Source organism: Equus przewalskii, chromosome 7 (assembly GCF_037783145.1).
Source record: "Equus przewalskii isolate Varuska chromosome 7, EquPr2, whole genome shotgun sequence".
NCBI classification, from domain to species: Eukaryota; Metazoa; Chordata; class Mammalia; order Perissodactyla; family Equidae; genus Equus; species Equus przewalskii.
Window position 1 is genome coordinate 67,601,688 of NC_091837.1, and position 27,898 is coordinate 67,629,585.

The window sequence follows — 27,898 nt, forward strand, 5'->3', positions numbered from 1 at the left end:
TTTGAAAAATGCTTATCAAGATACAGAACATTTCCATAACCTTAGAGAGTTCCCTATTTCCCCTTCCCAGTCAAACTTCCCATTAAAAACAACCAATGATGTGATTTCTAATACTATAGAGAGAATTTTAAAATGAAGGAAAATTCTCTCCTTATTTTAAAATGCTATTATAACTTTGATGCCAAAACCAGACAAAAATTAGTTTCCCTATCTAACTTATAGGCAGATCTTACCCTAGTAATGCAGGGATGTTTTCACACTAGCATATATATTAAAGAACTTGGTAATTTGATCCAACTCTAAGAACCACCAAAAAATCTGGATTAGAAAATCAGAAGCAAATGCCTAATATAAGGAATTATCCAGCCAAAATCTTAGAAAGTAGTATTCCAGGCAGTTAAACCAAACATTTGTCCTGAAGGCATTTGGCAATCCAAAAGTAAAATCTATAAACTGAGCTATGACTTTTGCAAGATTGCTGAGCAAGAGAGAAATAAATCTAGTGCCACAGAAGATGGAAAGTCTAATAAACACCCCCATATTTAATACAAGATCCCATAGGATAAAGATAAGCCAGAAATAAATCAACACTTCCACAAATTGCAATCAGGATTTACAGTAATCAGGAAGTCTCACACTTTGAATGTTGAATAAACAGGTCCTAGAGTGGCACTCCACAGGCATCAGGCAGAAACAACAAAAATCCTCTCCAGTGACAAAGATAGCATCACTTCAAACTTCAAACTATCCTACAGATAATTTTCCAAGTGAAATGACCAGCATATAGTCAAAAATCAGCAAAAGACTGCAATAAAAGCATGCTTACACAAATAAATAAATGTTTGGAAAAAATAATAGAAACTCTAGAATTGAGAGGCTTAAGAACTCAATGGAGAGGTTTAATGGTATATTACACACAGTTTAAGAGGGAATTAATGACCAGACCATATGTTAGAAAACTATTTAGGATGAAGTGCAGGAAAACAAAAGGGTGAAAAATACATAAGAAAATATTAGAGACATAGATTTGAGACAGGGAAGATAATGTTGAAAAGGTCTAATAAATGTCTAATTGGAGTCCTTAAAAAGCAACAAAAAGGAACAGAATGAGGCAGAAGTAATATGTGAAGAGATAAAGTTTGAGATTTTTCAGACTAAAGAAAAACACTAGGTAAAGGGTTAACAAAACTCTTTCCTATTCTGCATGAGAACTTGACCTGCAGTTAACCTTCTAGCTTTGTTCACTTGGAGACATAGAGGTTTATGATAAAAATGATCTCTGATTAGTAAATGGCCTCTGGACCAGAGGGAACTATAAATATCTGCTAGGGATGCCATACTTGGGACTTTCCTGAGTGAGTTCAATTCACCAGTAAAATATAGCAATCTTACATTTGTATGCACCTAATGACATGGCTTCAGTATGTCATACAGAACTACATTGAGACGTAGACAAAATCCACAAGTACAGTGAAGCATTTTATCATACCTAGCTCAATAATTGATACAAAAGACAAACAAAAATATCATTAAAGATATACGTATTTTTTGAACAGCATACTTAGCAAACAACCCAATAAATCTAATTAATGTGCAGAAAATTTATTATTTCAAGCACATATAGAACATTTACAAAAATTGAACATATACTGACAATAGAGTAAGTGTCAACAATTTTTAAAATTGTGTAAAATACGCATGACATAAAATTTACCATCTTAACCGTTTTTAAGTGTACAGTTCAGTACCATTAAGAATAGTCACATCGTTGCAGAACCATCACCACCGTCCATCTACAGAACTCTTTTCATCTTGCAAAACTGAAATTCTGTACTCATTAAACAACAACTCCCCATTCTCCCCTTCTCCCAGCCTCTGGCAACCACCATTCTGCTTTCTCCATGAATTTAACTACTCTAGGTACCTCATAAAAGTGGAATTATACAATATTTGTCTTTTGAAGACTAGCTTATTTCCCTTAGCGTAATGTCTTCAAAGTTCATCCACATTGTAGCATATGACAGAATTTACTTCATTTTTAAGGCTGAATAATATTCCATTGGATGTATGTACCATATTTTGTTTCTGCATTTATCTGTTCATGAACACTTAAGTTGTGTCTTAATCAGTTTGTGCCACTAAAACAAAATACCACAGACTGGGTGGCTTAAGCAACAAACATTTATTTTTCACAGTTCTGGATGCTGAGAAGTCCAAGATCAAGGTGCCAGCAGATCTGATGTCTGATGAGGTTTGCTGGTTTGTCTGGTGATGTCTTCCTGGTTTGCAGATGGCCACCATCTTGCTGTATCCTTACATGACTTGGAGAGAGAGCTCTGGTATCTTCCTCTTCTTATAAGAGCATTATTGCCATCATGGGACCCCTACCCTCGTGACCTCAGCTAAACATAATTACCTCCCAAAGGCCTCACCTCCAAATATCATCACATTTTGGGGACTAGAGTTTCAGCATATAGGTTTTGGGGAGACACAGACATTTGGTCCATAGCAGGTTGCTTCCACCTTTTGGCTATTGTGAATAATGCTGCTATGAACATGTATGTACAAATATCTCTTCTAGACCCTACTTTCAGTTCATTTGGGTATATATGCAGAGTGGAATTGCTGGATCATATGGTAATGCTATTTTTACTTTTTGAGGAACTGCCATACTGTTTTCCAAAGTGGCTGAACTATTTTATATTCCCACCAGCAGTACACAAGGGTTCCAATTTCTCCACATCCTCATCAACACTTGTTATTTCCTGGTTTTTAATAGGAGTCATCCCAATAGGTATCAGCTGGTATATTGTGGTTTTGATTTTCATTTCCCTAACAATTAGTGATGTTGAGCTTTTTTTCATGTGCTTATTGGCCGTTCGTGCATCTTCTTTGGAGAAATGTCTATTCAAGTCCTTTACCCATTTTTAATCAGCTTGTTTCAATTTTTGTTGCTAAGTTTCAACAAATTTTAGGATTGAAATCATACAGATTATGTTCTGTGCACAATTAAGCTAGAAATCAATAATAGATAACTATAAAATCACCACAGTTTTGGAAATTAAGCAATACACTTCTAAGTAATCTATGGGTCAAAGAAGAAATCACAATGAAAGTTTAAAAACTATTTACCTGAATGATAATTAAAACACTACATATCAAAATTTGTGAGTTGTACCTAAAGCCGTCGTTACAGGGAATTTTATAACCTTAAATGTCTATGGTAGAAAAGGAAAAAAGCTGGCAATCAGTTGACCTAAACAACTTTAAGAAACAAAACAGGAAAATAAACCCAAGGAAAGTAATATGAAAGAGATATTAAATATTAGAGAAGAAATTAATGAAAAGGAAAACTAACATATAATTCATACACAATGCTTGGCATTTACTCAAAAGTTACCAGACATACCAGGAAACATGATTAAATGACTAAAAACCAACATGGGATGTTTGTTAGGAGCTGTTTACAAGTCTGTTTTTCATTTGCTTCTCTATCACAGAGATTGTCATGAGATAGTTTTTTATCACCTCCCAAGTTCTGATGAGAACTTGATAATAGTATATGCCCTTGAAATGATGTGATGAGAATGGCACTTTACCTCTGTGGTCTCCCTCTCAAAAACCCATAACCCTAGTTTAATCATGAGAAAAACATCAGACAAATCTCTTAACTTCAGCGGCATTCTACTAACTACCTGAGCAGTATTTCTTAAAAGTGTCAAGGTCATCAGAAACAAGGAAAGTCAGAAAAACCATCACAGCCAAGAGGACCCTACAGAGACATAACAACAAAATGTGATGTGGTATCCTGGCTGGTGTCCTGGTACAGAAACAGGACTTTAGGCAAGAACTAAGGAAATCTGAATAAAGTATGAACTTTATTTAATAATTTTTGTTGGTGGTGCCATTGAGTTGATTCTGACTCCTAGCAAACTGTGTACAGCAGAGTGGAACCCTGCCTGGTTTCTTTGCACCATCCTCTCTCCTTCCAGCGCTATATGGGACAATGCTCTGCTGCTATTCATAGGGTTTTCATGGCCAGGTTTTTCAGAAGTAGATAGCCACGTCCTTCTTAGTCTATCTTAGTCTGGAAGCTCTGCTGAAGCCTGTCCATCATGGTTGACCCTGCTGGTATTGAAATACGGATGGCATAGCTTTCAGCATCACAGCAAAATGCAGCCACCACAGTATGACAACCGACAGGTGGGTGGTATGCTTCCTTAACCAGGAAACAAACCCGAGACCATGGCATTGAGAGCCCCAAATCTTAACCACTAGACCACTTTAGTTAATCATAACGTATCAGTATTTGTTCATTAGCTATGACATATGTACCATGTTAATATAAGATGTTAATAATAAAGGAAACTGGGGTGTATGGGAACTCTGTACTATCTAAACAACTGGAATCTACAACCTAATTTATCATTCAAAATTCCAAAATTATATTTGTCAGTCATAGAAAAGGAATGGCTAGTAGGTTTTTAATATATAATTTCAACTTTTGAATGATTGTAAAAATGTAACATTTCTTGTCAATTGTATCTACAAGAATTTGAAGACATTGTCATTTAAAATGTCTTGATCAGGACATATAAACATTTCAAACATTAAATTTTCTCATGGAAGTGCTCTCAAGCTTTTCATTAAAACTCAAAATTTTTTATATAGAAGTTTTATATAAATTAAATATTTTATGATTTCCTTAATACTTTAGTATTCCATTTTTTCTTACGATTATAAGAAAAAAGTAATGAGCTTTTTCATCAAGCCCCATATAGATGTTCCTAAATCCACTCCAGTTTATCAACATGCCACAGAAATTTTATCGTTTTCTCTGTGTGCTGTGACCTGAAAAACATTAGGAAGCACTAACCTAGAGAAACTCATACATGTACATGTGCACCAGGAGATATGTATAAAGATATTTATTACATCACTGTTTGTAATAGTGAAAAATTGAAAACAACTTACTTGTACATCAAGAGGAGAGTAGATATATGCATTGTGGTTTGTTCCTGCAAAAGAATGCTACACATAGAGTAAGAAAAAAAATGAATAAGCCAGAGCTACATATAAGAACATGGAAAAATCCCCAAAATGATGTTAAATGAAAAAATCAAGTTGGAAAAAAGTTATATACCCTTTATATACACTTTTCAAAGATATAAAACAATGCTGTATATTTATGGATAGATACATATGTGATAGAAGCTGAAAAACATACAAGTGAGTGATGAATATAAAAACCAGGACAGTAGGAACCTCTGAGAAGAAGAGAATGGGATCTGTGGGCTATTCTGGGGAGTTCCACTGTATTTACAAAGTTTTCTTTCTTTCTTTCTTTCTTTCTTTCTTTCTTTTTTTTTTTTTTTTGGTGAGAAAGATTGGCCCTGAGCTAACATCTTTTGCCAATCTTCCTCTTTTTGCCTGAAGAAGAGTCACTGAGCTAACATCTGTCCCAATCCTCCTGTATTTTTTGTCCGTAAGACGCTGCCACAGCATGGCTTGGTGAGCAGTGTGTAGGTCCACACCCAGGATCCAGGCCCTGGAACCTCAGGCCACCGAAGTGGGATGCACAAACTTAACTACTATGCCACTGGGCTGGCCTATAAAGTTTTCTTTCTTAATAAAAAAGATCTGAAGCAAATATGGCAAAATGTTAAGATATGATGGCACTGGAAGGTGGATATACCAATCTATTATTCCCTATATTTGTATGCTTGAAATATTTCGTAATAAAACAAAACACAAAATCCATCCTAAATCTGATCATTCTTCAGTACTCCTCTGCTACTGCCACCATCATCCTGAAAGACTGCAGCAGTCTCCTGTCTTATTTCCTTGCTTTCTAGCTTGCTCTACTACAACCATTCTCTATATAACAGCCAGAGCGATGTTTTATAAATATGAATCTGATCTCACCATCCCTCTGTCCAAAACCTTTCAATGGGTTCACATCACTCTAAAAATAAAAATCAGCCTCCTCACTACGGTGCACAGACCCTCGTTTTATCTCCCACACTTAGGCCTGATTCTTCCTCCGCTATCATTATTTATCCCCTCAAACTGTTTTATTTTCCTTTTGGAACTTCTCACCACGTCCAGTTATATTAATTCATGGTGTGTGGGGACAATTATTCCTAAAGTCCCCAGCCGCCACTAGAATGGGAGTACCATGAAGGCAGGGACTTTGTTCTCCACTGTATCCCCATTGCCGAGAACATTGTCTGACTCATGTTAAGTATGAAATAAATATTTTCCGCATGAATGAATAAATTAATGACTTCATTTTCATTCAAAAAGAAGAGGAATGACATTTCAGTGGTAAAAAAAAAATGGTGTAATGAAATGTAAGAAGGATGAAAATTACAGGGAACTCTATCAACAATAACAACAATAGCTAAGACTCATTAGGGGCTCATGAGGTGCCAGGCATTTCCAAGCACTGAAACCACACACTTTTTGGGGTGTGTGTCAGCCGTGCTCTCCTTCTCACAAGCCCTGCAAACTTATTTGTGACGTGGGAACCTCCTCCCTAGCCACAGCTGATTATTGGATTTGGATGGAACACTGGCTGAGAAAAGACCCTCTGTTAGGTAGGGGGTAGCAATCAAATTCTTTTTCTTGAAAATTTGTGCTGAGTGATATGTGGGCTAAAGGAGTTTGAAGATGAGTCATGTTAATGGCAGGACATTTTTGAGCGATGGGGACAGCTGTTGAGGTCTCAGATGCTGCACTGATGTCTGCCCTTTCTGCACCTTGTTGTTCAATGTTTCCTTGGCTTAATGATTTAGGTTATCCCGCTATTCTTCCAGTAAAATCCACTCCCTTCATTTTTAAAACTAATATGGGTTGGTTTCTTTCTTTAGTTGATCATTCATTCTACAAACACAAAAAAGCTAACAATCTCTTAATCCAGGAGACTTGACTGAGGCAGTCTTTCCCATGCATTGTTTCCTGTATCTATTGCAACACTATGAGAGGGTATTACTGTTCCCATTTTACAGATGAGGCAATAAGGCTTGAACAGGTCCAATACCTTTCCTAAAATCACAGAGCAGTAAGTGACAGAGCAAGATTGCAGTCCTGGCCTGTGTGACTCTGAACCGCTACATGTGGCTGCAGGAATGGCAGCAGGAGGACTGCTGTGGAGATGAAGATAAGAAGACGGACAAACATTTTGATACCATTAGGTAAACCGGAAACGACACTGATGACAGCGGGGGGGGGGGGGGGGGGGCAAAAACCAGATTTCATTCTGTTTCTGCACAAGATACAGTAAAAGCTCTTCATTCTTACATTTCAACAATTGTTGGCAGACAGATACTTATGCTAACACAGAATGTCTGTCTGATTAAAACTTTTTCTCTTCCCATTGACAGAGCTGACAGTTTTTAAAGAATGAGAGGATACATTTTTTTTTAGCAACATAAAAAATGGAGTTTTAACAATACATAGTCAGAGATGACATAGTTGACTGTCACAGGCTTGCAGTTAGGCAGGTATGTTTCTTGTCATTCTTGAAAACTCCCCCTCATTTTTGCATGCCTAGAGAAGCTGAAGGTGGTTTGACATAAGCAAGGTCGTGAATCTTGAATTCCAAGGTGTTTACTTGGGGAGGGGCTAGTGGAGAGAAAGGAATTGCGGCTAATGGATTAACATATGATTTGAAGAGGGTAATCAATAAAACATAAAGCTTATGATTAAAAAACACTCAGGGGGCCTCCTGGTGGCACAGTGGTTAAGTGCTCATGTTCTGCCTTGGGGCCAGGGTTCGCTGGTTCCGATCCTGGGTGCGGACATGGCACCACTTGGCAAGCCATGCTGTGGTAGGCGTCCCACATACAACGCAGAGCAAGATGGGCACGGATGTCAGCTCAGGGCCAGCCTTCCTCAGCAAAAAGAAGAGGATTGGCGGTAGATGTTAGCTCAGGGCTAATCTTCCTAAAAAAAAAAAAAAACACACTCAGAATTCACCCTATAAAACATCTTTGCTGTAAGAGAAAGAAGTAGTGGAGTAACTCATTTGCTCCAATTGAAGTTGGATTGTTTTCAATCTTTTAGAAAATAATATGCCTTGAGACACCAGTGGTAAATTTGAGCTCTGTTTCACCTACTTCAAATGACACAACTTGGAGGCATCATTAATGTGCACACCAGGCATAATTTTGTTACTTGGTAATTATGTAAACAATGTTTTGAAATTCAAGCATCAGAAATTTTAACGTGTTTTATAAAAGGAGGGAAAAATAAAATTTTCTTGGAAAAACGGGAGTTTTTCTTTTCTCTGTAGATATTAATAGTTTAATAATATTAATAGTTTAATATTATTAATATTAATAGTTTAAGTCAACAATAAATTGATACACTAAAAAATTTAGTTCTGGGAGCGCGGAAGCTGCGCGGCGCGTGGGAAAGGAAGATGGGCTGGGCCGCATTCTCTTCCCGCGGAGATGACATTTCGTGTGCCAATTAAAGTCCTAACACGACGCTGAGGGCCACATCGTGAATGTGACAAAAACTCCGGCGAGCTGTATCGTGAGACTAATGAGGCCAACAGGACCTGCCAGATTTCCAATATCCCGGTCCCCTATGGAGTCGTGGAGTGGCACAGCTGGAGTAGGTGAACATCCATGGCAGCGAGATCTGCTTTCTGATCTTGCCTGACGTGCTGAAGAACGCACCCATGATAAAAAGCATGAAAAAAAAAAAAAAAAGTGGCCCCGAGAAGAGGATGTGGAATGGGACAAGGAAACAACTTCCAGAAGCAGAGATAAATTTATCTGTTACACAGAACTTTGCCCTCCTTCTTTCTTTTAGATTATCTTGCTTAAGAACGGGGGAGTGCATGCTTATGTATACATCCTAGATTTTCTTTTGACATCTTTCTCTTTAGATCAGGAGAAATGTTAAACTAAATAAATATGGTGGGCTTTTCTTTCTTTTTGAGAAAAAAAGTAGTGCTAATCTAGAGGCAATTGGCATTTGGAAATGTCTGGAGACATTTTTGGTCGTCACAATTTTGGAGGTGCTACTGATACCTAGTGGATAGAGGTCAGGGATGCTGCTAAACATCCTACAATCCACAGGTCAGTCCCCCACAACAAAGAATTATTTAGCCAAAATGTCAATAGTGCCAAGTCTGAGAATCCCTGCTCTGGCCCAACAAATCTAGCTAGCAGAGAATTTCAGTGAAAAAAAATTGAATTCCTTTCTTAAAGGAAAAAACTCATGATTTTGCCTCTTCTTTCTCTTTCTAAAGTAGTGGCTTTGATTAAAACTAATTTTAAGACAGGGTGAGATGAGATTGGGGAGGGACACACATGTCAAGATGAGGGGTTCGGGTGCTCTGGGACACCACACAGCATTTTGTAAGTAGCAGTGTGATAAGACCTCTATTCTAGAAAACTAACTCTAGGGGTAATTCAGTGGTCAGGTGATCTCCAAAGAGCTCATCTGAGAGTCTCCCCTTTCAGTCCTCATGGTCCCTGCCCCATTATCCCTCAGCTAGAATACTTCCATAGCCTCCGCTCTGACGTCCTAGCTCCTGGCAGTTACCCTTTCAAAGTCACCTTAATTTCTGAAGAATATTTTCACTGGATATAGAATTCTGAGTTAACAATATTTTTGTTTTCTTTCAGCACTTTAAAGACATATTTCTAAAATCATCTGGACTCAGGTTGTTTCCACATCTTGGCTATTGTAAACAATGCTGCAACGAACATGGGGGTGCGGATGTTTCTTCAAGATGTTGATTTCATTTCCTTCAGATATATATCCGGAAGTGGAATTACTGGGTCATATGGTAGTTCTATTTTTAATTTTTTGAGGAACCTCCATACTGTTTTCCACAGTGGCCACCCCAATGTACATTCCCACCAACAGTGCACAAGAGTAGCCTTTGCTCCACCTCCTCCCCAGCATTTGTTACCTCTTATCTTCTTAATAATGGCCATTCTCCCAGGAGTGAAATGATATCTCGTTGTGGTTTTGATTTGTATTTCCCTGATGGTTAGTGATGTTGAGCACCTTTCCATGTACTTGTTGGTCATTTGTATGTCTTCTTTGGAAAAATGTCTATTCGAGTTCTCTGCCCATTTTTTATTTGGATTGTTTGGTTTTTCGCTATTGAGTTCCTTATATTTTTTGGATATTAACCCCTTATCAGAAAGATGATTTCAAATATTTTCTTCCATTCCCTAGTTTGCCTTTTCATTTTGTTGATCATTTCTTTTGTTGTCTAGAAGCTTTTTAGTTTGATGTATTTCTGCTTACTGATTTTTGCTTTTGTTGCTTGTGCTTTTGGTGTCATATCCAAAAAAATCATTGCCAAGACCAATGTTAAGGAGCTTTTGTCCTGTGTTTTATTCTAGGAGTTTTATGATTTCAGGTCTTACCTTTAAGTGCATTTCAAGTTAATTTCAAGTTAACTTTTTCGAGTAGTGTAAGACGAGTCCAATGTCATTCTTTTGCATGTGAATATTCAGTTTTCCCAGCACTATTTATTGAAGAGACTACCCTTTCTCCTTTGAGTACTCCTTCTCCCTTGTCAAATATTAGTTGACCAAAAATTTATTTCTTAATGTGGGTCTTGTTTAGAAAAGTGTGAAAGCCAGTGGTCATGTGAAGGAGATTCTTTAAAAAATATATATATTAAATTTGGAAAAAAAAGCAAAACAGAGTACAGCATGTTCTTTCAATGTCATACTAAAGCAATGTTTAAGAGGCCCAACCATTTCCTAGAAGGACTTTCTGGGATGATGCAAATGTTCTATATATGAGCTGGCCAATATATTAGCCACTAGCTACATGTGACAATCAAATACTTGAAATGTGCCTAGGGTGAGTGAGGGACTGAATTTTTAACTTTACTTAATTTTATTTAGTTAAAATTTAAATGTAAATGGCCAAAACTAGAGGAATCTATGGCCTTTAGAAAAGAAAATTTCAAAGATTATGGTTTTGCTGCCTTGTAGAACATTAACCAGTTTGTATCTAACCTAGCAATCTTATTCTAACATTGTTTTCTTAAAATGCCTATAAATACCTAATTCCTCAAAATTCTCTTTAAACCAGCTTTAGTGTTTTACTGGCTCCCTCAATGAGGTAGGTAAAATCTTTGAAACGTGTCCATTCATATCAAAGAAAATCATATTTTTAACTTTTTGAAAATCATGTCAACAAAACAATGAGATAAGTGCAGCGTGAAAGGTATGTAGGGGAATCAGGAACTGATTTTCTCTCCACCTAAGCTCTGCCTAGGGTAAGTGTGGAGACTGGAAAAACTCCATTGACTTGTCCTAGAAGGTAATTTCTGAGCTGAGTCTCAGTACCCGAAATAGGCTTTCATGAGGCAAATGAAATGAGAGTAATTTCCCAAGTAAAAGGAACTGCTCATGGTGGTTCACAAGCCTTGTAAGCAGTTCACGTGTGCTGGTGTGTGTGCGGGGGTGGGGGGGAGGGTTGCCTGAGTCAGGGTGGAAATGACAGGTGAAACTGGACAGGGAGGGTGGCAGCATGGTATAGTGGAAAGGAACACTGGCTTCAGTTAGGAGACGCGGGTTTGCATCCTAACTCTATCTTGTTGGATAACTTAGAAGTGGTTAATTCGGCTCCTTGAGGCTGGTTCCACAATTGTAAATTGGGAGTGTTAGCATGGGGTCTTCGTATTAAATTAGATAACCACATAAATCACATTGTACATTGTCTGGAGCTATACATGCTTAATAAATTACACCTATTATTACTAATGAGAGAATGGTCAACAATTTCAAGTGATGCTAAGTTTAGATAAAGATAAAGAGTGGAAAACAAGTTGTAATTGGATTTCCTAATTAGGAAGTTATTGGCGACTCCAGCAAGAACAGCTGCAAAGGAGAAGGGGCAGAATGTGTTGAGAAAAGGAAGTGAAGAAGAGGATAAGTCCTTTCAGAAAGCTTGAAGGGAATGGGAGAGAGGGGATTCAATTCAACAATTATAACATGAGAGCTTTTTTTTAGACTGAGGAGACTCAAATATTTTTGTATCCGGAGGGGAGGGAAAGAATGAAAAAGGCCAAAGATAATGAAGAGGGGATGGTTTAGAATAGGATTCACGGCAAGAGAGACAGAAGGGAAAGACATTGGGGACACAGAGTAGTTAATACACGAAGAAAATGGAGTGGAGGGAAATGTAAAGTCCCTTATTCCCACTTCTAATGAGAGTGGGTCTGATGTGGAGGAAGTTGCAGGAGAAGGGAAAGTTTCATGCACAGTTTGCATCCCAGAAAGTTTCTGACAGCCAAAGTCCACAGCAGATTCTTCCAGGCTAAATGGACCACGTACAAACAATTTCAAAATAAAGCAGGAAGGAACTTCCAAACCCATACCTTAACAGGGAGGAAGTGGGGGCCTGGAGAAGACGGGATGTCAAAGTATAGTCTTCGGAACATAAGCACTGGGTCACAAAGGCCTAAACAACTGCCGAAATCAAGGACAAATACTATGGTACATAAACTTGGGTTAACTTGCATTTTAGAGAGAGAATTAAGAAAACCAAAACAATTGCAAGCCCCGCCTCAAGACCTGCCAATCATCCCCTCCCGGTCTCTTGATTGGTCAGTGCCATACAAATACTCTGGATTTAACGTTTATTTTAACATTGATTGGCATGATAAAGAATCTATCTCTGCCCAGTGATTGGCTGGCCTGTCTAGGCTCTGGCCAATCCTGAAAGGGGCGGGCTGGTTAAGCGTCAGATTTCCCTGAGCCACCTTCCTTGGATGTACTGGTCAGCCTAGTGACTGGCTCCTTTTCTCCCTTCTCTCCGGCCCTACACAGTGTCTGATGGAGCTTTCTTACCAGACTCTCAAATTCACCCATCAGGCGCGGGAAGCGGTAAGGAAAACATATACAAAAAAGAACTGTACGTACCAGGAACTCCTCTCCCCTTGTTGCCGCAGGCCAATGCGAGTGTCTCCGGTTGCTATGGCGACGGTCTGCTGGCCAAGTGGCGCAAGCGCAGTGAGTGCTCCTAAAGCCCCAGGGGCAAAGTCCGGGGGTTGGGCTTGAGGCTGTGATGGGGCTAGGATGGGTCCGCCTCAGAGGCGGGTTTGGGAGCGACTGTGGGTTTGATGAAACGGACGGCAGGGTCGGCTTGTAACTGAGGAAATGGAGTGTTGAGAAGGAGGTATTATTAGACAGGCTGTCTTGATGGGTTTGGGGAGTGGTCAAAATGAAGATCTTTGAAAAGCACGACAGCTCTTACCCTGGAGTTGGGATACTGGGTTCTGGTCCTGATTCGCCACTACCAGGGCGGAGAGACCTTAGAAATGTAATTCCACTCGAGCTTCAGTTCCCACTTTTGAAAGCAAGGTAATTGGACTGTAATCCTTTTCGCACGAAGATTGCATGGACTTCACAATACATATAGTGGTTTCCTGCTGTCAGTATCATCTGCTAAGTGGCCAGCAATACTTTCCACAACAACGAACAGGAATGGAGGACATCCTGTATGCCAGGAACTGGGGAAATAAAAATAATGCTTGGAGGAGGATAAAGAAAGATTAAAAAAAAAATACTGATATCTGGGCCTCATCTCCAGAGATTTTGATTTACTGGTTTGGGATGGATCCTGTGCATCGATATTTTTAAAAACTCAGCAGGTGATTGCAATGTGTAGCCAAGGTTATGAAACACTGCTCTAGTGTCTCCTGCCTTTAAAGAAACTAATAATACAAAAAAGTAACCCTCTGTTTGGCCTCATATCCCCCTCTACCTACCCACCTCTCTCTTTTTCTCTACAACTTCTGGAAAGCGTTGGCTGTACTTGTTGCTACTTCTTCACTCTGGATTGTGCTTAAACCCATTCCAATCTGAACCTGAACTATTTTTATCAGAATCTTTAGAGTTGATTTTTAGTAAGGCATATCCCTGGACCTCACCAAGACTTACTGAATCAGAACACTCTGGGATGGGGTCTTGAACATTACATTGCAAGCACACACTCCAGGTTTGAAAACCACTACCCTAAACAGTCTCATACATTTTCATGACTTCCACTGCCAACTGCTCCCCCAAACTGACAATAGATAGGACTTCTGGGCTGAGCCACAAACCCATGTGGTGTCCTAGAACATGGTATTCAGAGAGGACAATGAATCAACCGATTACTTGACAAATCTAGTGGGGTATCTCAAGTATCTGCATCTTAATTTGTTCAATACCTATCTTTTAACCTTCCTCTCTGAAACCAGTACCTTCCCGTCTTCCTCCATCTGGGAATGTGAAACCACCATCCACTCAATTGCTCAAATCAGAATTCTGGGAGTCATTCTTAGCTCTTTCTTCTTCCTAGTCCTTCCGCCCGTCCTCTACATAAGAAAGACATCAGCAAATCTTATTGATTCTATTTCTATAATTGGTCTTTAATCATCCATATCTCCGCAGCCGCAATTATGATCCAACCCACCATAATCTCTTCCCTGAAAACTTCCATAGCCTTGTAACTATTCTCCCTGTTGTTTTTTGTCTCCCTCCAAGCCATTCTTCATCTAATGATCAGAGTGATCTTCTTAACAATATGTCACTCCAAGGCTGGGATCCTTTTTTTCCGTTTCCATTACACTTGGAATAAAACCCCCAAACCTTGACAATGACCTACAGAGCATTGCAATGATGTGACCCAACTTCCACATCCAGCCTCTTCCTTTCCACTCTCCGCTTTGCCTCCCACTGCTCCAGGCACATCTCTCTGGTCTGACTTGTCTCTGAACTCCATATAGTCTGTACTATACAAGTTAGTATTTAATTGTGATTAATGTGTATTATTATCTGTTTCCTGCATATACCATAGCCTCTCAAACAGAATTCATGTAAGTTGAAAGCAGAGGCCCAGTTTTATTTTTTGTTTTATTCCCTAAATTGCTCTGTGAGTGATATACTCATTGATGGCTTGATCTTTTGGAATCTAAGTGCAAGGAATTGTCCTAATTAGGGGTCTGGAGAAGGAAACAAGGCAGAGGTGGGTGTGGTGATCCAGAGAATGGATGTAAAGAGGACTGTGTGTCCACAAGGAATTTTGACCATCTACATCATCTACTGTATTAGGATTTCCAGAAGGCTTCCTTTTTAGTTGGTTGATTGTTATTGTTTCAAATTAATTATTTAGTTTTTCAAATTGACTTTTATTTTTAACACAGTAATATCAGTACATAGTTTAAATTTTTTCTTCTTTTTTGAGGAAGATTAGCCCTGAGCTAACATCTGCTGCCAATCCTCCTCTTTTTGCTGAAGAAGACTGGCCCTGAACTAACATCTGTGCCCATCTTCCTCTACTTTATATGTGGGATGCCTGCCACAGCATGGCTTGCCAAGTGGTGCCATGTCCGCACCTGGGATCTGAACTGCCGATCCCCAGGCCACCAAAGTGAACATGCACACTTAACTGCTGTGCCACAGGGCCGGCCCCTAGTTTAAAAATTTCAATGGTTCTACAAAATGAATAAAAAAAAATCTCCTGCTTCACCTCACTCTGTCCTCAAGTACTGCCCCCCAGGAGCAATCACTTTCATCTCTTTTAGCAGCTTCTTCAAAATAACAAGTTTATACTTTTGAATTTTGATTTTTCATTTTCAGAGGTAATCTACTCACTTTTATGGAAAATGAGCATTTGGCTTTCTTCTACCTATCTCACTCCTTCCCCTTCTTCTGGCATCAGCTCATACTTCCATTCTTTCATTCCCCCAAGATACTTCTATCGTAATATTTGGTTAAATAAATATTCAGCATTTATATAAATCTGACCATGTAAATATTATTCACAGCTGAGCCATATGGCAGACTATGGTTATATTTTATTTCTTATTTAACTTTTGGGACAGGACTCAGTCCTATCTTACTAATGCCTTCTTTCGCTTAGTTTTCTATATATTTGACACCACTTCCTTTCTAAACTTTCTGACAGGACTATAAAACTCCTCTCCATATGGTGAAGCGCACCAGGAAATTTCTCAGTTCCATTTTTTTTTTTTTTCTTAAAGACCTCCTTTCTGGACCTCTTTCTTCTTCCTGCTGTGTGGACTGTTTGCTCTCTGGGCTTGCTATGCAGCTGTCTTCCTGGGAAATCCCTTCTTCCCCTCTTCCGTGTGTCAGAAACCCTGTTTCCTTGATCCCATGTCTTTCTGGTTCTTGTCCTATATCCCCGTTTTAGTGAAACACATCAACTGATAGCTACCTGAAAAAAGGTACATGGGAGGTAAAGTTTTTGAAACAATGTATATATACAACTCTCTCTTCTCTCAACTTGTTGATAGTTTGGGATTAATATTCTAGGTTGGAATTGATTTCATCTCAGTTGAGAAGGCATTGCTCCATTATCTTTTAGCTTCCAATGTGACTGTGACAGGCTAATGCCATTTTTTCTCTTTTTCTCTGAAAGTTTTTTGCAAATTTTCTCTTTAACATCCCTGGGTTCTGAATTTTCATGAAGATATTGAGTGTTTTTCATTCAACTGCTGGTATACAGTTATGAGCCATTTAGATCAGGAAATTCATACCCTCAATTCTGTAAAATACTCTTGCATTATTTCTTTAGATAATTTTGTCTCTCTTTTTTTGTATTCTTTTCTTTTTTTTCTGGAAGTTCTATTCATTGGACTTTTGACTTCCAAATGGAGCCTCTAATTGTATTATTTTGTTTGCTATTTTACATAATTTAATCTTCTTATTTTCCTTATCCAGAGATCTCCTCAACTTTTTAACCCATTTTATTGAATTTTCAATTTCTACTGTCATATTTTTATTTCCAGGTACTTCTCATTGTCTCCACATTCCTTTTTTACAGCATCCTGTTCTTGCAAAATGCCATGGCTGCTTTCATCTCCCTAAGGTGGTTTTATTTTTGTCTGTTTGCTTTTAGGGTTTTTTTTTCTTCTTTTGCTGCTAGCATTATGTCTGTTTCCCCTCAAGTTCCCTTGGGCTCTGTCTTTCATGTAGGTGGTTTGCCTTAAAAGTCTGGTGAACCTTGGCTTGGGTGAGACGTCTGAAAGCTGATTAGAATTTGTGTGTTTTAGAAAAGACTGTCTAATAAAGAGGGGTTTCTCTGTAGAATGATCAGGTAGCCAGAAGCCTTTTCATTGGTGATCTCCAAATGTCAGTATCTGTATGTCTTTGCTCTGAGGTCTTCAATTTCTTCACCCTCCTACATGGAATGAAGGCCAAATAAGCCTGATCGCCACCATTTTGGAGTTGAACAGGGAAAGACAGTTGTGTGTGGGGTGGGGTGGGGGGAGTGCTTTTCCTTACTGTTCAATGTATGGATTATACTTAATTACTCTTTCCTTAATTATTTGAGTACTTAATTACTCTTTCCTTCAGCAAGCCCTTGTGTCCTAAAGTCCAAAGGTTCTCTGGTTGAGTTTCTTCTAAGAGTGAATGTCCAGCCTTCTGCCAGGGTTGGGGACGGATTGTCACCTGATTGGGGTGAGGGAGGGAATCTGTCATACTGTGTTTGGCCTGTTCCTCACTTTTTGCTTCTGCCCTTAGAAGTGCCTGGTGACTCCGGAAGTACCTGGTGCCCTCAGTTCCTGTAACTTTCTGGGGCTCTGTTATACATATCTGCTTCTTGTTGACTACTTTCTCTATGGGTGTTGTCAGTTTTCTTTGGTTTTGGTTGTCTTTGCTTTTGGCTTTCTTTGCTTTCCTAGGTCAGTTGGCATTTATCCATTTGCTTTCCACCTGTCAATTTTATTGTCATATCCGTCTATTGTCATCTCCTCTTCTAGAGTCTTTGTTTTTGATAGATCATAGCATTTTTATTCCTTTACCATCATTTTAATATGGTTTTGAGAGGGAGCAGAGATAAACGGTCTCAAGAACACTTTTTATTTTACTGATATTTATTGAGTGCCTACGGAGTACAAAGAATCATACTAGTTGCTTCTGAAGGGAGTGGTTTCAGAGAAGTGACTATAAAAAAACTAATATATGGTTCAAGTCTAAAAGATAACTTTATTTTTTTGTTGACTTCAAGTTATGCATTTGTCATCCATATGTTTATGTGTTCGAATTTAGTTTTAAATTTGGTTATTCCTTTGGCTATGATAGGAGCTGGTGGCTGAGCATAAGAATGGGAGTTAGACACTTTTGAATTCATGTCTTGGTTTTTATTCAATGCTGAGATAAATATGCATTTATTCATCAACTCATACTGTAAACACTTACTTACTGCCTACTCTGTGTACAACATAGTGCTGGGGTTTTGAGATATCCATAAATGGGAGCGTTGACTGCTGATTATCCTTAGAAAATGCCTCTTCTCTTGGTTTTCATGATACTATTGTTTCCTAGTGTTCCGCTCTCCTTCTTGGCCTTCTCCATGAGCTTCCCTTTCTCTGCCCCTTAAATTCTTGTTCTTTAGGATCTGAATTTGATCTTCTTGAGAAGCCTGCTTCCCAAACTTGATAAAAAGTGCCCCTCCTTGATGTAGTAAGTAGATATCACCACACCACCTTTATCCCAGGAAATTATAATTGAATTTTTCCTTGTTAGTTCCTTCCTCCTACCCCAGTAGACTATAAGCTCCTTGAGGGCAAGGATTCTAACAAGTTTCTTTCCTGACTAGTAAACTGGTCATGCTTTTGTAGTGCGCCTCAGTCTTTAATGTATATACTAAACACCTGGGATGTTGTGAAAATTCAAATTCTGATCCAGTAGTTCTGGAATGGGGTGTGTGTCGTAAGCTCCCGTGAACTACTGATGCTGCTGGTGATCTTTGGATAGCAAAGATCTGGGAATGCAGAATTTTCTCCTATTCCATTTTAAATTTAGTGTTTAATTAAAATAAGACTACATCCAATCTGCAAACCTCTGCCACTTTTTGTTTTTCAATTTGAATGTAAGATCCTCTCAAATGTGCTAAGGGCAAAGAAGCTCTGAAGAGCAACTGCTTCAGTGTTTTTAATTTGACACAAGTGAAAACAAAGAAACAAGCAGTAATTGGTATCAGTGCACAAGCGTGGTTTTTGGAAAGCCATAATTGAGGCACATATTCATGTCTATACATCATCCTGAAATGATGTTACTTTTATTTATTCTCATATGTCATTATATGTACTTTTCAAAAGTTGTGACTTTGCCTATGTGAGAATTTCATATTAAAGAATATCTGCTATAAGTGTTAGCTAATTAATGAGTGGTTGACTAGGTTTTTAAATGAATGTTGTTAAATGCCTTAGCTTTTATTAATTGCATGGGCCCCTAAAATAACAGAGTAATTGAAAATTTAATTACATCAATGTTTTTCTTCAAGGAACTAAGGCTTATTAAACTTTAAATGTTCAAACATTTAAGCGTCTATTGAAATACCAATAGCTATAAACAATATGCAGTTCTAAATACTAATTAAACAAACTCTAAATCACCACAAAGCTAAGCTGAATTTTAAGTAACTCTTCTGTTTTAGGTGCTCTGGTCTGCTCTCACATAAGGAAGATTAACCACTTCACTGCTGACCACTGCTGTGGCCTTGTGGGCATCTTTTGAAATGCTGTGGCTGCTGTTGAACCACATTTTTCCCATACCTGGGCCAAGAGAGGGAGACTGATCAGACAACCTGGAACACTTTGCTATTGTCACATTGCTGCTCTTGGGCCCTCTTCTTTTTGTTTTTCTTAACCACTAACTGAGAATATGAGTCTATACAGATGTGAATTTGTATACTTGATCTTTTGAGTTAAAAACATCCTTTCTTTCTTTTGTAAAACTAACGTTTGTTAGGTTTTATTTTTAAATACAAAAAGTACATATCTCCCAGATAAATTTTGTACACATTAAAAAAATTGATATATGGGGCCGGCCCCTCACCAGGTGGTTAAGTTCGCATGCTCCACTTTGGCGGCCTGGGGTTTTGTTGGTTCAGATCCTGGGCACGGACATGGCATCACTCATCAAGCCATGCTGAGGCAGTATCCCACATAGCAGAGCCAGAAGGACCCACAACTAGAATATACAACTATATACTGGGGGGCTTTGGGGAGAAGAAGAAGAAGAAAAAAGAATGGGGGGAGATCTAAACCAAAAAAAAATTCAGGGAATGGGTATAAAAATAAGAAAAAAATTGATATAGACTTCTGCTTTCAAGTGTGATGGAATAACTAGTACGAGACTAACCTTTTAGTTGCTATATGCAACTAGAGAGCTGGACTAAATCTGTGAATAACCTGTTTGCAGACATTGGACAATGAGATCATGAGAGAAGACCCTCTGCCTCGAACCAGTAAGTGGTTCTGGCATGTGAGGGAGTATCTATGCAGAACACGGCAGTTTTGCTGAGATGAGACAGAGAGTAGAGTTTGGGAAGACTCAGGTGGTTAGAACTGGGAGAGAAGAGGACCAGAGAGGAGGCATCTATGCAAACAAATTGCTCCATAATTCTGAGTTTGGGGCTGAACACCAAGCTGTGCATACACAGAGTAAAAATGTATAAAGCTGAGGAAAGACCAATTCCCAGGGAACTAGAAACTTAACAACTACTGGTGCTCACATCACATTGAGAAACATTTGAGTCCCAGACAACCTGAATGGAGAAATCCTGTGGAACAGCAGAGCAGTTAGTAGACAGTTCAGGAAGGCTGTGCTTTGAGACTAAGTTAAATTGGCCCTAGGATAGAGGCCACTTTCAACACCTCTTTCCCAACAAAGCTTAGAACAAGCCCTGATAGGATCAGACTCACCTGCAAATATCCACTTGACCATCTGCCAAAATAAAACTCAACACGCTTAAAAGAAGACAATACAATCCAGACATTCACAAAGACTGACATCCAATAAAAAATTACCAGTTGTTGTAGTAGGAAACAGGAGAATGTGACAAAACCAGGATAAAAATCAGTCAACAGAAATAGATCCAGAAATAGAAGAGAAGAAACAATTAGCAGGCAAGGAATAAAAATAAAAATAGCTATTATAAATATGTTCAAGGATATAAGAAAAATATGATTGTAAAGAGGAGAAAAACAGAAGATGTAAGAAGAATACAATGGAATTTATAGAGTTGAAAAATACTGTATTTTCATTGGAAAAATTCACTGGATAGGCCTAACGAGTAGATTAGACACCACAGAAGAAAAGGTTAGTGAATTGAAGAAATCACACTAGAAACTATCTAAACTGAAGCACACAAAAAAAGTCTGAAGGAAAAAATGAACAAAGCTCAGTGACCTGAAGGACAATGTCAAATAGTCTAACATACGTACAATTCATGTCCCAGAGTGGAGGTGGGGAGGAGAAAAAATATGAAGAAATAATGGCCAAAATTTTTCCCATAGATCCAAGAAACTCAAAAACTTCCAAGCAGGATGCACGCTTGTTGGCTTTGACAAAGCAAGCTGCTGTGTAATGCACCACCCTCTGGAGAGAGCCAGGTGACAAGAAACTGAAGGAAGCTTCCAGCCAACAGCCAATAAGAATCTGAAGCCTGCAGTCCCACAATTCAAAAAGAACTGAATTCTGCCAACAACCAAAGGGGTAAAAAGAATGTTTTTGGGTGATAGAAACATTCTAAATCTTGATTGGAGTGTTGATTAGATGTGTGCATATGTTTGTCAAAACTCATGGAACTGGACACTTAAAATGGAGCTGGCCAAGTGGTTAAGTTCATGCGCTCTGCTTCAGCTGCCCAGGGTTTTGCCAGTTCAGATCCTAGGCATAGACCTAGCACAAGCCACGCTGCAGCAGTGTCCCACAGAGCAAAGCCAGAAGGAACTACAACTAGAATATATAGCTGTGTACTGGGAGCCTTTGGGGAGAAGAAAGAAACAAAAAAAGAAGATTGGCAATGCTGTTAGCTCAGGTGCCAATCTTTAAAAAAAAAAAATAAATAAATAAATAAAATAAATAAAATAAAATGGGGGCCGGCCTCGTGGCTGAGTGGTTAAGTTCCCACTGTCTGCTTTGGTGGCCCAGAGTTTTGCTGGTTTGGATCCTGGGCGCGGACACGGCACCACTCATCAGGCCGTGCTGAGGTGGCGTCCCACATAGCACAGCCAGAGGCACCCACAATTAGAATATACAACTCGGTACTAGGGGGCTTTGGGGAAAGAAGAAGAAGAAAAAATAATAAAATAAAATAAAATAAAATGGATGTATTTATTTTATTTAAATGATACCTTAATAAATGACTTCAAAAATGGTATAAAAATTCAAGCAGTATTTAACAGAAAGGTGTACAATGAAAAGTAAATGCCTTCTTCCCTACTCTCTGTACCCTGCCCATCTCCAGTTTCTCACCCTGTGAGAAACTATCATCAGTATTTCTTGTATATCTATTTAGAAATATATTTACATGTCCTAACTGCATATATATTTATGTATATATTTTCTAACAGAAAAGATCATTTTCTCCATTCTGTATTTCGCTTCTCACTTTATTACATGTCTTGAAAGTCTTTCCATACACTTTCATTCAACAAATATTTATGGAGTGCCTGAGTTAGGTACAGTAAGTACTGGAGATATAGTGGTGAAAAAAGACACTGCTTCTGCCTTCATGGTGCTTACATTCTAGTAGGGAAGACAGCTAACAAGTAAACATACAGACCCAAGGAGTGGAATTGCTGGGACAGAGAATAGCCATAAGTCAACTTTAGTAGGTAATGCGAAACAATTTCCTACAGCGGAGGGTTCCTGTGTGTGAGGGTTCTCCCTGCGCCACATCCTCATCAACACTTGGTATTGTCAATCAGTATCTTTAATATTGTATTTCTTTGATTACAAACAAGGTCAAGTACCTTTTTCTTTGTTTATTAGCCATTTGGGGATCTCATTTTGCAAAGCATCTATTTCTCTTGTTCATTTTTCTATTGGGTTAGTTTATCTTTTTTATTGATTTGTTGGAGTTCACTATTTGCATACTAGCCCTTTTAAGTGTTGATATTTGCAACATACCAATAAGTTCTCCCAATCTGTGCTAGGTCTTTTCTCTCTCTTTATGGCATCTTTTTGAACACAAATTCATAATTTTTTTTTCAGATATTCTTCATTTGAGGCCATAGTGATTTTTTTTTTTTTTTTTAAGATTGGCACCTGGGCTAACAACTGTTGCCAATCTTTTTTTTTCTGCTTTATCTCCCCAACCCCCCCCACCCCCCGCCAGGTACATAGTTGTATATCGTAGTTGCAGGTCCTTCTAGTTGTGGGATGTGGGACGCCGCCTCAACGTGGCCTGACAAGCAGTGCCATGTCCGCGCCCAGGATCCGAACCCTGGGCCGCCGTAGCGGAGCGCGCGAACTTAACCACTCGGCCACAGAGCCGGCCCCCACAAATACATAATTTTAATAAAGGTCACTTTATTTATTTTTTCCTTTACAGTTAATTTGTTTTGTGCCCTCAGAAAGTCTTTCCCTATTCTAAACTCATGAAGATACTCTCTTATATTATCTTCTAAAAATCTTATTGTGTTGTTTTCACATTTAGATTTACAATCTGTGTGAAACTGATTTGTGCATGGGTGTGGGCACGTGTATGTTTGTGTAAGGGATGAGGTAGGACATACAATTTTTCCAAAAACATTTATTGAAAAGATGTCCTTTCGCACACTGTCCATGTGTATGCAGAATTGTTTCTGGGCTCTCAAGTCTGTTCCACTGGTCTATTTGTCTATGTCCTATGACAATACTGCACTGTCTTAATAACTGTGGTTGTATAAGAAGTCTTGAGATCCATTAAAGCAAAGACTTCTACTTGTTTTTTTCGTCAAATGGTCCCTATTATTGACAACATGTATTTACATATTTTAGAATCAACTTGTCAAATTCCACAAAGATTGCTGGATTTTGATTGGGATGGCATTGAATCTGAAGATAAATTTGAGGAAAATTGACAATTTAAAAACAATGAGTCTTCCAATCAATGTATATAGTAGCCCTTTTTATTTTGACTTCTTTAATATTTTTTAGTAGCAATTTAGATTTTTCCACATAAAGATTTTGTCCTTCTTTTATTAGTCATAGTTTCAGTCTCTTGATGCCATTATGTTTTCACATCACTGTAAATGGTTTCTTTTTTTTTAAGCTTCATTTTGTGTTTATTACTGATATGTAGAAATACAATTGGTTTTTGTATATTGATCTTATTTGAGCAACATAACTAAATTTGTTTATTCATTTTAATAATTATTTGTGGATTCTTTTGCTTTCTTTACATACACAATCATCTTATCCATGAATAAAGACAGAGTTAATTCTTTCTTTTCAATTCTTATGCCATTTATTTTTTTTCTTGCCTGAGCTTACTGGTTAGGATCTCCAATAGGATATTGAATAGAAGTGGGGATGAGAGGCATGATTGTCTTTTTCCCAATCTCAAAGGGAAAGCTTTTAACATTTCACCCTCCAGTATGATGTTTACTGTAGGTTTTTGGTGGATATATTTTTGTCAAGTTAAAGCAATTCTCCTATTCCTCATCTGCCCAGAGTTTTTCGTTTTTTGTTTTTTTAATCAAGGAAACGATGTTGAGTTTTATCACTCTCCTACATTTATTGAAGTGATCATATGATTTCTTTATTTTGTAATGTGGTACATTAACTAAATTGCTTGATTCGCTAATATTAAAACAAACTTGCCTTATTCCTGGGATACACTGATGTTGGATATTACATATTGCTGACTCAATTTGGTAATATTTTGCTGAGGATTTTTACATCTATATTAATGAGTGAGATTAGCCTATTATTTTCCTCTTTTGGATGAGCTTGTCAGGTTTTGGTATGAGAGATATGCTGTCCTCATAAAATGAATTAGGAAATGTACCTTCTTTTTCTATTCTGTAGAAAAAATTATGAAGATTGGCATTGTGTTTTCCTTGAATGTTTGGTAGAATTTGCCTTAAAAAATCTGAGGATGGATTTCCCATGGAAAGTTGGTTTTGGTTTTATTTTTTTAAAGATTCAAATTCTTTTCAGCAAGACTATTGATACTTTTAAATTTCTTTTCGGTGTCATTTTGGTATATTGTGTTTTCTCTTGGAATTTGTCCCTCTCCCCTACATTTTCACATTTATTGGAATAATTGTTCATAATATCCTGTTATTTTTATATAAATATATACAGGATCTGTAACCATCTTCCCTTTTTATTCTTGATATTGGTTATTTGTGCCTTCTCTCCTTTTTTTCCTTCATCAGTCTCACCAAAGGTTTATCAATTTTGTTAGTCTTTCAAAGAACCAACTTTTGTTTTGCTGATCCTGTCTATTGTAAGTTTGGTTTCTATTTCACTACTTTTACATTCTTAAAATTATTTTCTTCTGCTTTTCTTGGGTTTATTTTATTATTCTTTTTTCTAATTTCTTAAGATGGTTGTTTAATTCATCAATATTTTCCTTTTTTCTCTTCTAACAGATGCGTTTAAGGATTTAAGTTCCCCTCTAATCACTACTTTGCCTGCTTCGCACGTGTTTTAATATGTAGCATTTTCATTTTCATTCAATTCTGAATATTTTCTAATTTCTACTGGGATTTTACTCTAACCCATAAGTATTTAGAAGTGTATTATTTGCATACAGGATGTCTGCTGATGTCTTTTTGACATTGTTTTCTAGTTTAATTGCATTGTGTTCATACAACAATATTCTGAATGATTTCAATCCTTTGACATTTGTTGAGAATTGTTTTATGTCTCAGTGAATGGTTAAGTTTGTTAATTGTGTTGTTCAAATCTTTTATATCCTAGAGTTTTTTTTTCATCTTGTTCTATCAATTACTGAGGAACCATGTAAAAATCTCTCATTGTGACTGTATTTTTTGCCTATTTCTCCTTTTGATTTTGTCAATTTTTGCTTTATTTGTTTTGATGCCATGTTATTAGGTATATAGAAATTTAGGATTGTTATCTTCAATTAAGTTGTGTGTTTGATGCGAGAAGGGGTTAATTTACAGGTTTTTTTCCTAGTTGATTATTCAGTTGCTCTAGCACCTTTTTAAAAAAATTTCCAGTTACATAGGCAACTTTGTAAAAAATCAAATTACCACATATTTCTAAGTCTATATCTGAATTCTCTGTTCTGTTCCATTGATAGCTTTATTTATCCCCATGCCAATATCAAACTATGTTAATTATTGTGGCTTTATATTAAGCCTTGAAAACTAGTAGTATAAAATCCTCTGACTTAGCTCTTTTTCAATGGTGTCTTGAGTATTCTAAATTTCCGCATAGATTTTAGAATCAGATTTTCAGTTTATCCAAAAAGGCCTGCTGAGCTTTTCATGAGATTGCATTGAATCTATAGATCAATTTTCAGGAGAATTAATATCTTAACAATATTTATTTTTCCAATCCATAAACATTTACTTTCTTTAATTTCTCTTAGCCATACTTTGCAATTTTTAGCATAGAGGTTGTATTAGTTTTCTAGGACTGCCATAGCAAAATATCACAGACTGGATGGCTTAAAAACCAGAAATTTATTTTCTCACAGTTTTGGAGACTAGAAGTCCAAGATCAAAGTATTGGCAGGTTTGGTTTCTCCTGAGGCCTCTCTCCTTGGCTTGCAATCGGCTACCTTCTAGCTGTGTCCTCACATGGTCTTTCCTATATTGGAGAGCAGCCCTGGCATCTCTTTGCATGTCCAAATTTCCTCATCTTATAAGGACACCAGTCAGATTGGAATAGGGCCCACCCTAACGGCCTCATTTTACGTTAATCACCTCCTAAAGGTGCTATCTTCAAATACAGTCACATTCTGAGGTATTCAGGATTAGGACTTCAATGTATGAATTTGGGGAGGGGGAAAAATTCAGCCCACAAAAGGAGTCTTAAACATCTTTCACTAATTTGTTCCTATTTGATTTTTACATATAGTAAATGGAATTGGTTAAAATAGTTTTTCTAAAGTCTGTGTCTAGTAGTTCTAATATCTTGAGTCCCAGGATCTGTTTCAATTGTCTGTTATGCCTGATGTTTCTCATTTATGTTGTTCTTATTTTAGACTGTGTGGGACAGCGTAGTTGATGATTGGTTTTTAGAAATAATTTGAGATGAAGGATCATGTTATCTTCCTCTAGAGGTGATTTAGGCTTGTTTCTGCCTCGTGCCTGGCGGGAGGTGCTAGTGACCCAGAAACATCTCAATCCAATTTCAGGAACTGAGATTTCTTTGGACCACATGGAGAATGGGACACTGAGCTTGGGTAGCTTAACTTGTCCTTTGTCCTTATTCCTAGGATCAAGCATTTCACAGGTTTTACCAGCATCCCCTATCTTGCTGGGTCCTAGATTCTAACTTTTGCACCTGTAGCACCTTGAGGTTGTCAAACACACTATTCAGCATCTTAGCCTCTTATAAGCAGGCGAATGTTCTTGGGAAAAAGTGGCTTCAAATGCCACGGTCATGTCTGTGCATTGACGACTATACACACATGCACGCACGCATGTATATCTGCAGGATAAAATGCTATAAGTGAAATTACTATATCAAAGAGTTTGTATGTGTGTATATTTGACACTGTATCTGTAGAATAAAATTCTTGTGATGAAACTAAATGAAAACCACCCAAATGAGAACAAACAGAGGCTATTTATCTAGAGCTTGCTGTAACAAAGGAGTCAGCTGCCATCACTTGCATTGGCAGGGAATCAAAGGCAGGCCTGGGCGTGGGAAACCTTTATAATGAAAATAAGGGAGGGCTCCAGGCATTTTCTGATTGGAGATTGTTGACTCGGGAAGCTGGAGGCCAGCTAAGAGAAGCAGGGCATTTTATGTGATTGATTTGGAGAGCATATTTGGCTTTCTCTGGTTAGTCCTGACTTGGAAGCGAAGGGCAAAAATAGAAAGGCTGGCATTTGTTGACCAAATCCTGACAATTCTGGGCCAACTGACCCAGAGGCTGTGTTTTAGTTTCCTGGACTAATTGCTGTAGAGTT

The 27,898-nt window shown here is 38.0% G+C and overlaps 1 protein-coding gene and 1 long non-coding RNA gene across 9 annotated transcripts in view; one reads left to right on the forward strand and one right to left on the reverse strand.

Annotated features, from left to right (window-relative positions):
• Nucleotides 1-5,348: 5,348 nt before the first annotated feature.
• On the reverse strand, nucleotides 5,349-13,022 carry LOC139084863 (uncharacterized). Its single transcript, XR_011542710.1, has 2 exons — nucleotides 12,915-13,022; nucleotides 5,349-7,947 (listed from the first exon to the last, which is right to left on the reverse strand). It is a non-coding gene; the product is annotated as an uncharacterized lncRNA (long non-coding RNA).
• KATNAL2 (katanin catalytic subunit A1 like 2) overlaps nucleotides 12,676-27,898 on the forward strand; it is a 78,699-nt gene continuing 63,476 nt past the window's right edge. For 2 of the 8 annotated variants that reach the window (XM_070630103.1, XM_070630105.1), the window contains exon 1: nucleotides 12,720-12,878. In XM_070630103.1, the coding sequence (XP_070486204.1) occupies nucleotides 12,828-12,878 (51 nt within the window). In that variant the 5' untranslated portion in view covers nucleotides 12,720-12,827. Of the gene's footprint in view, nucleotides 13,005-27,898 lie in introns of all 8 variants that reach the window. The other 6 variants (XM_008525216.2, XM_070630102.1, XM_070630104.1 and 3 more) reach the window with 5 other exon arrangements.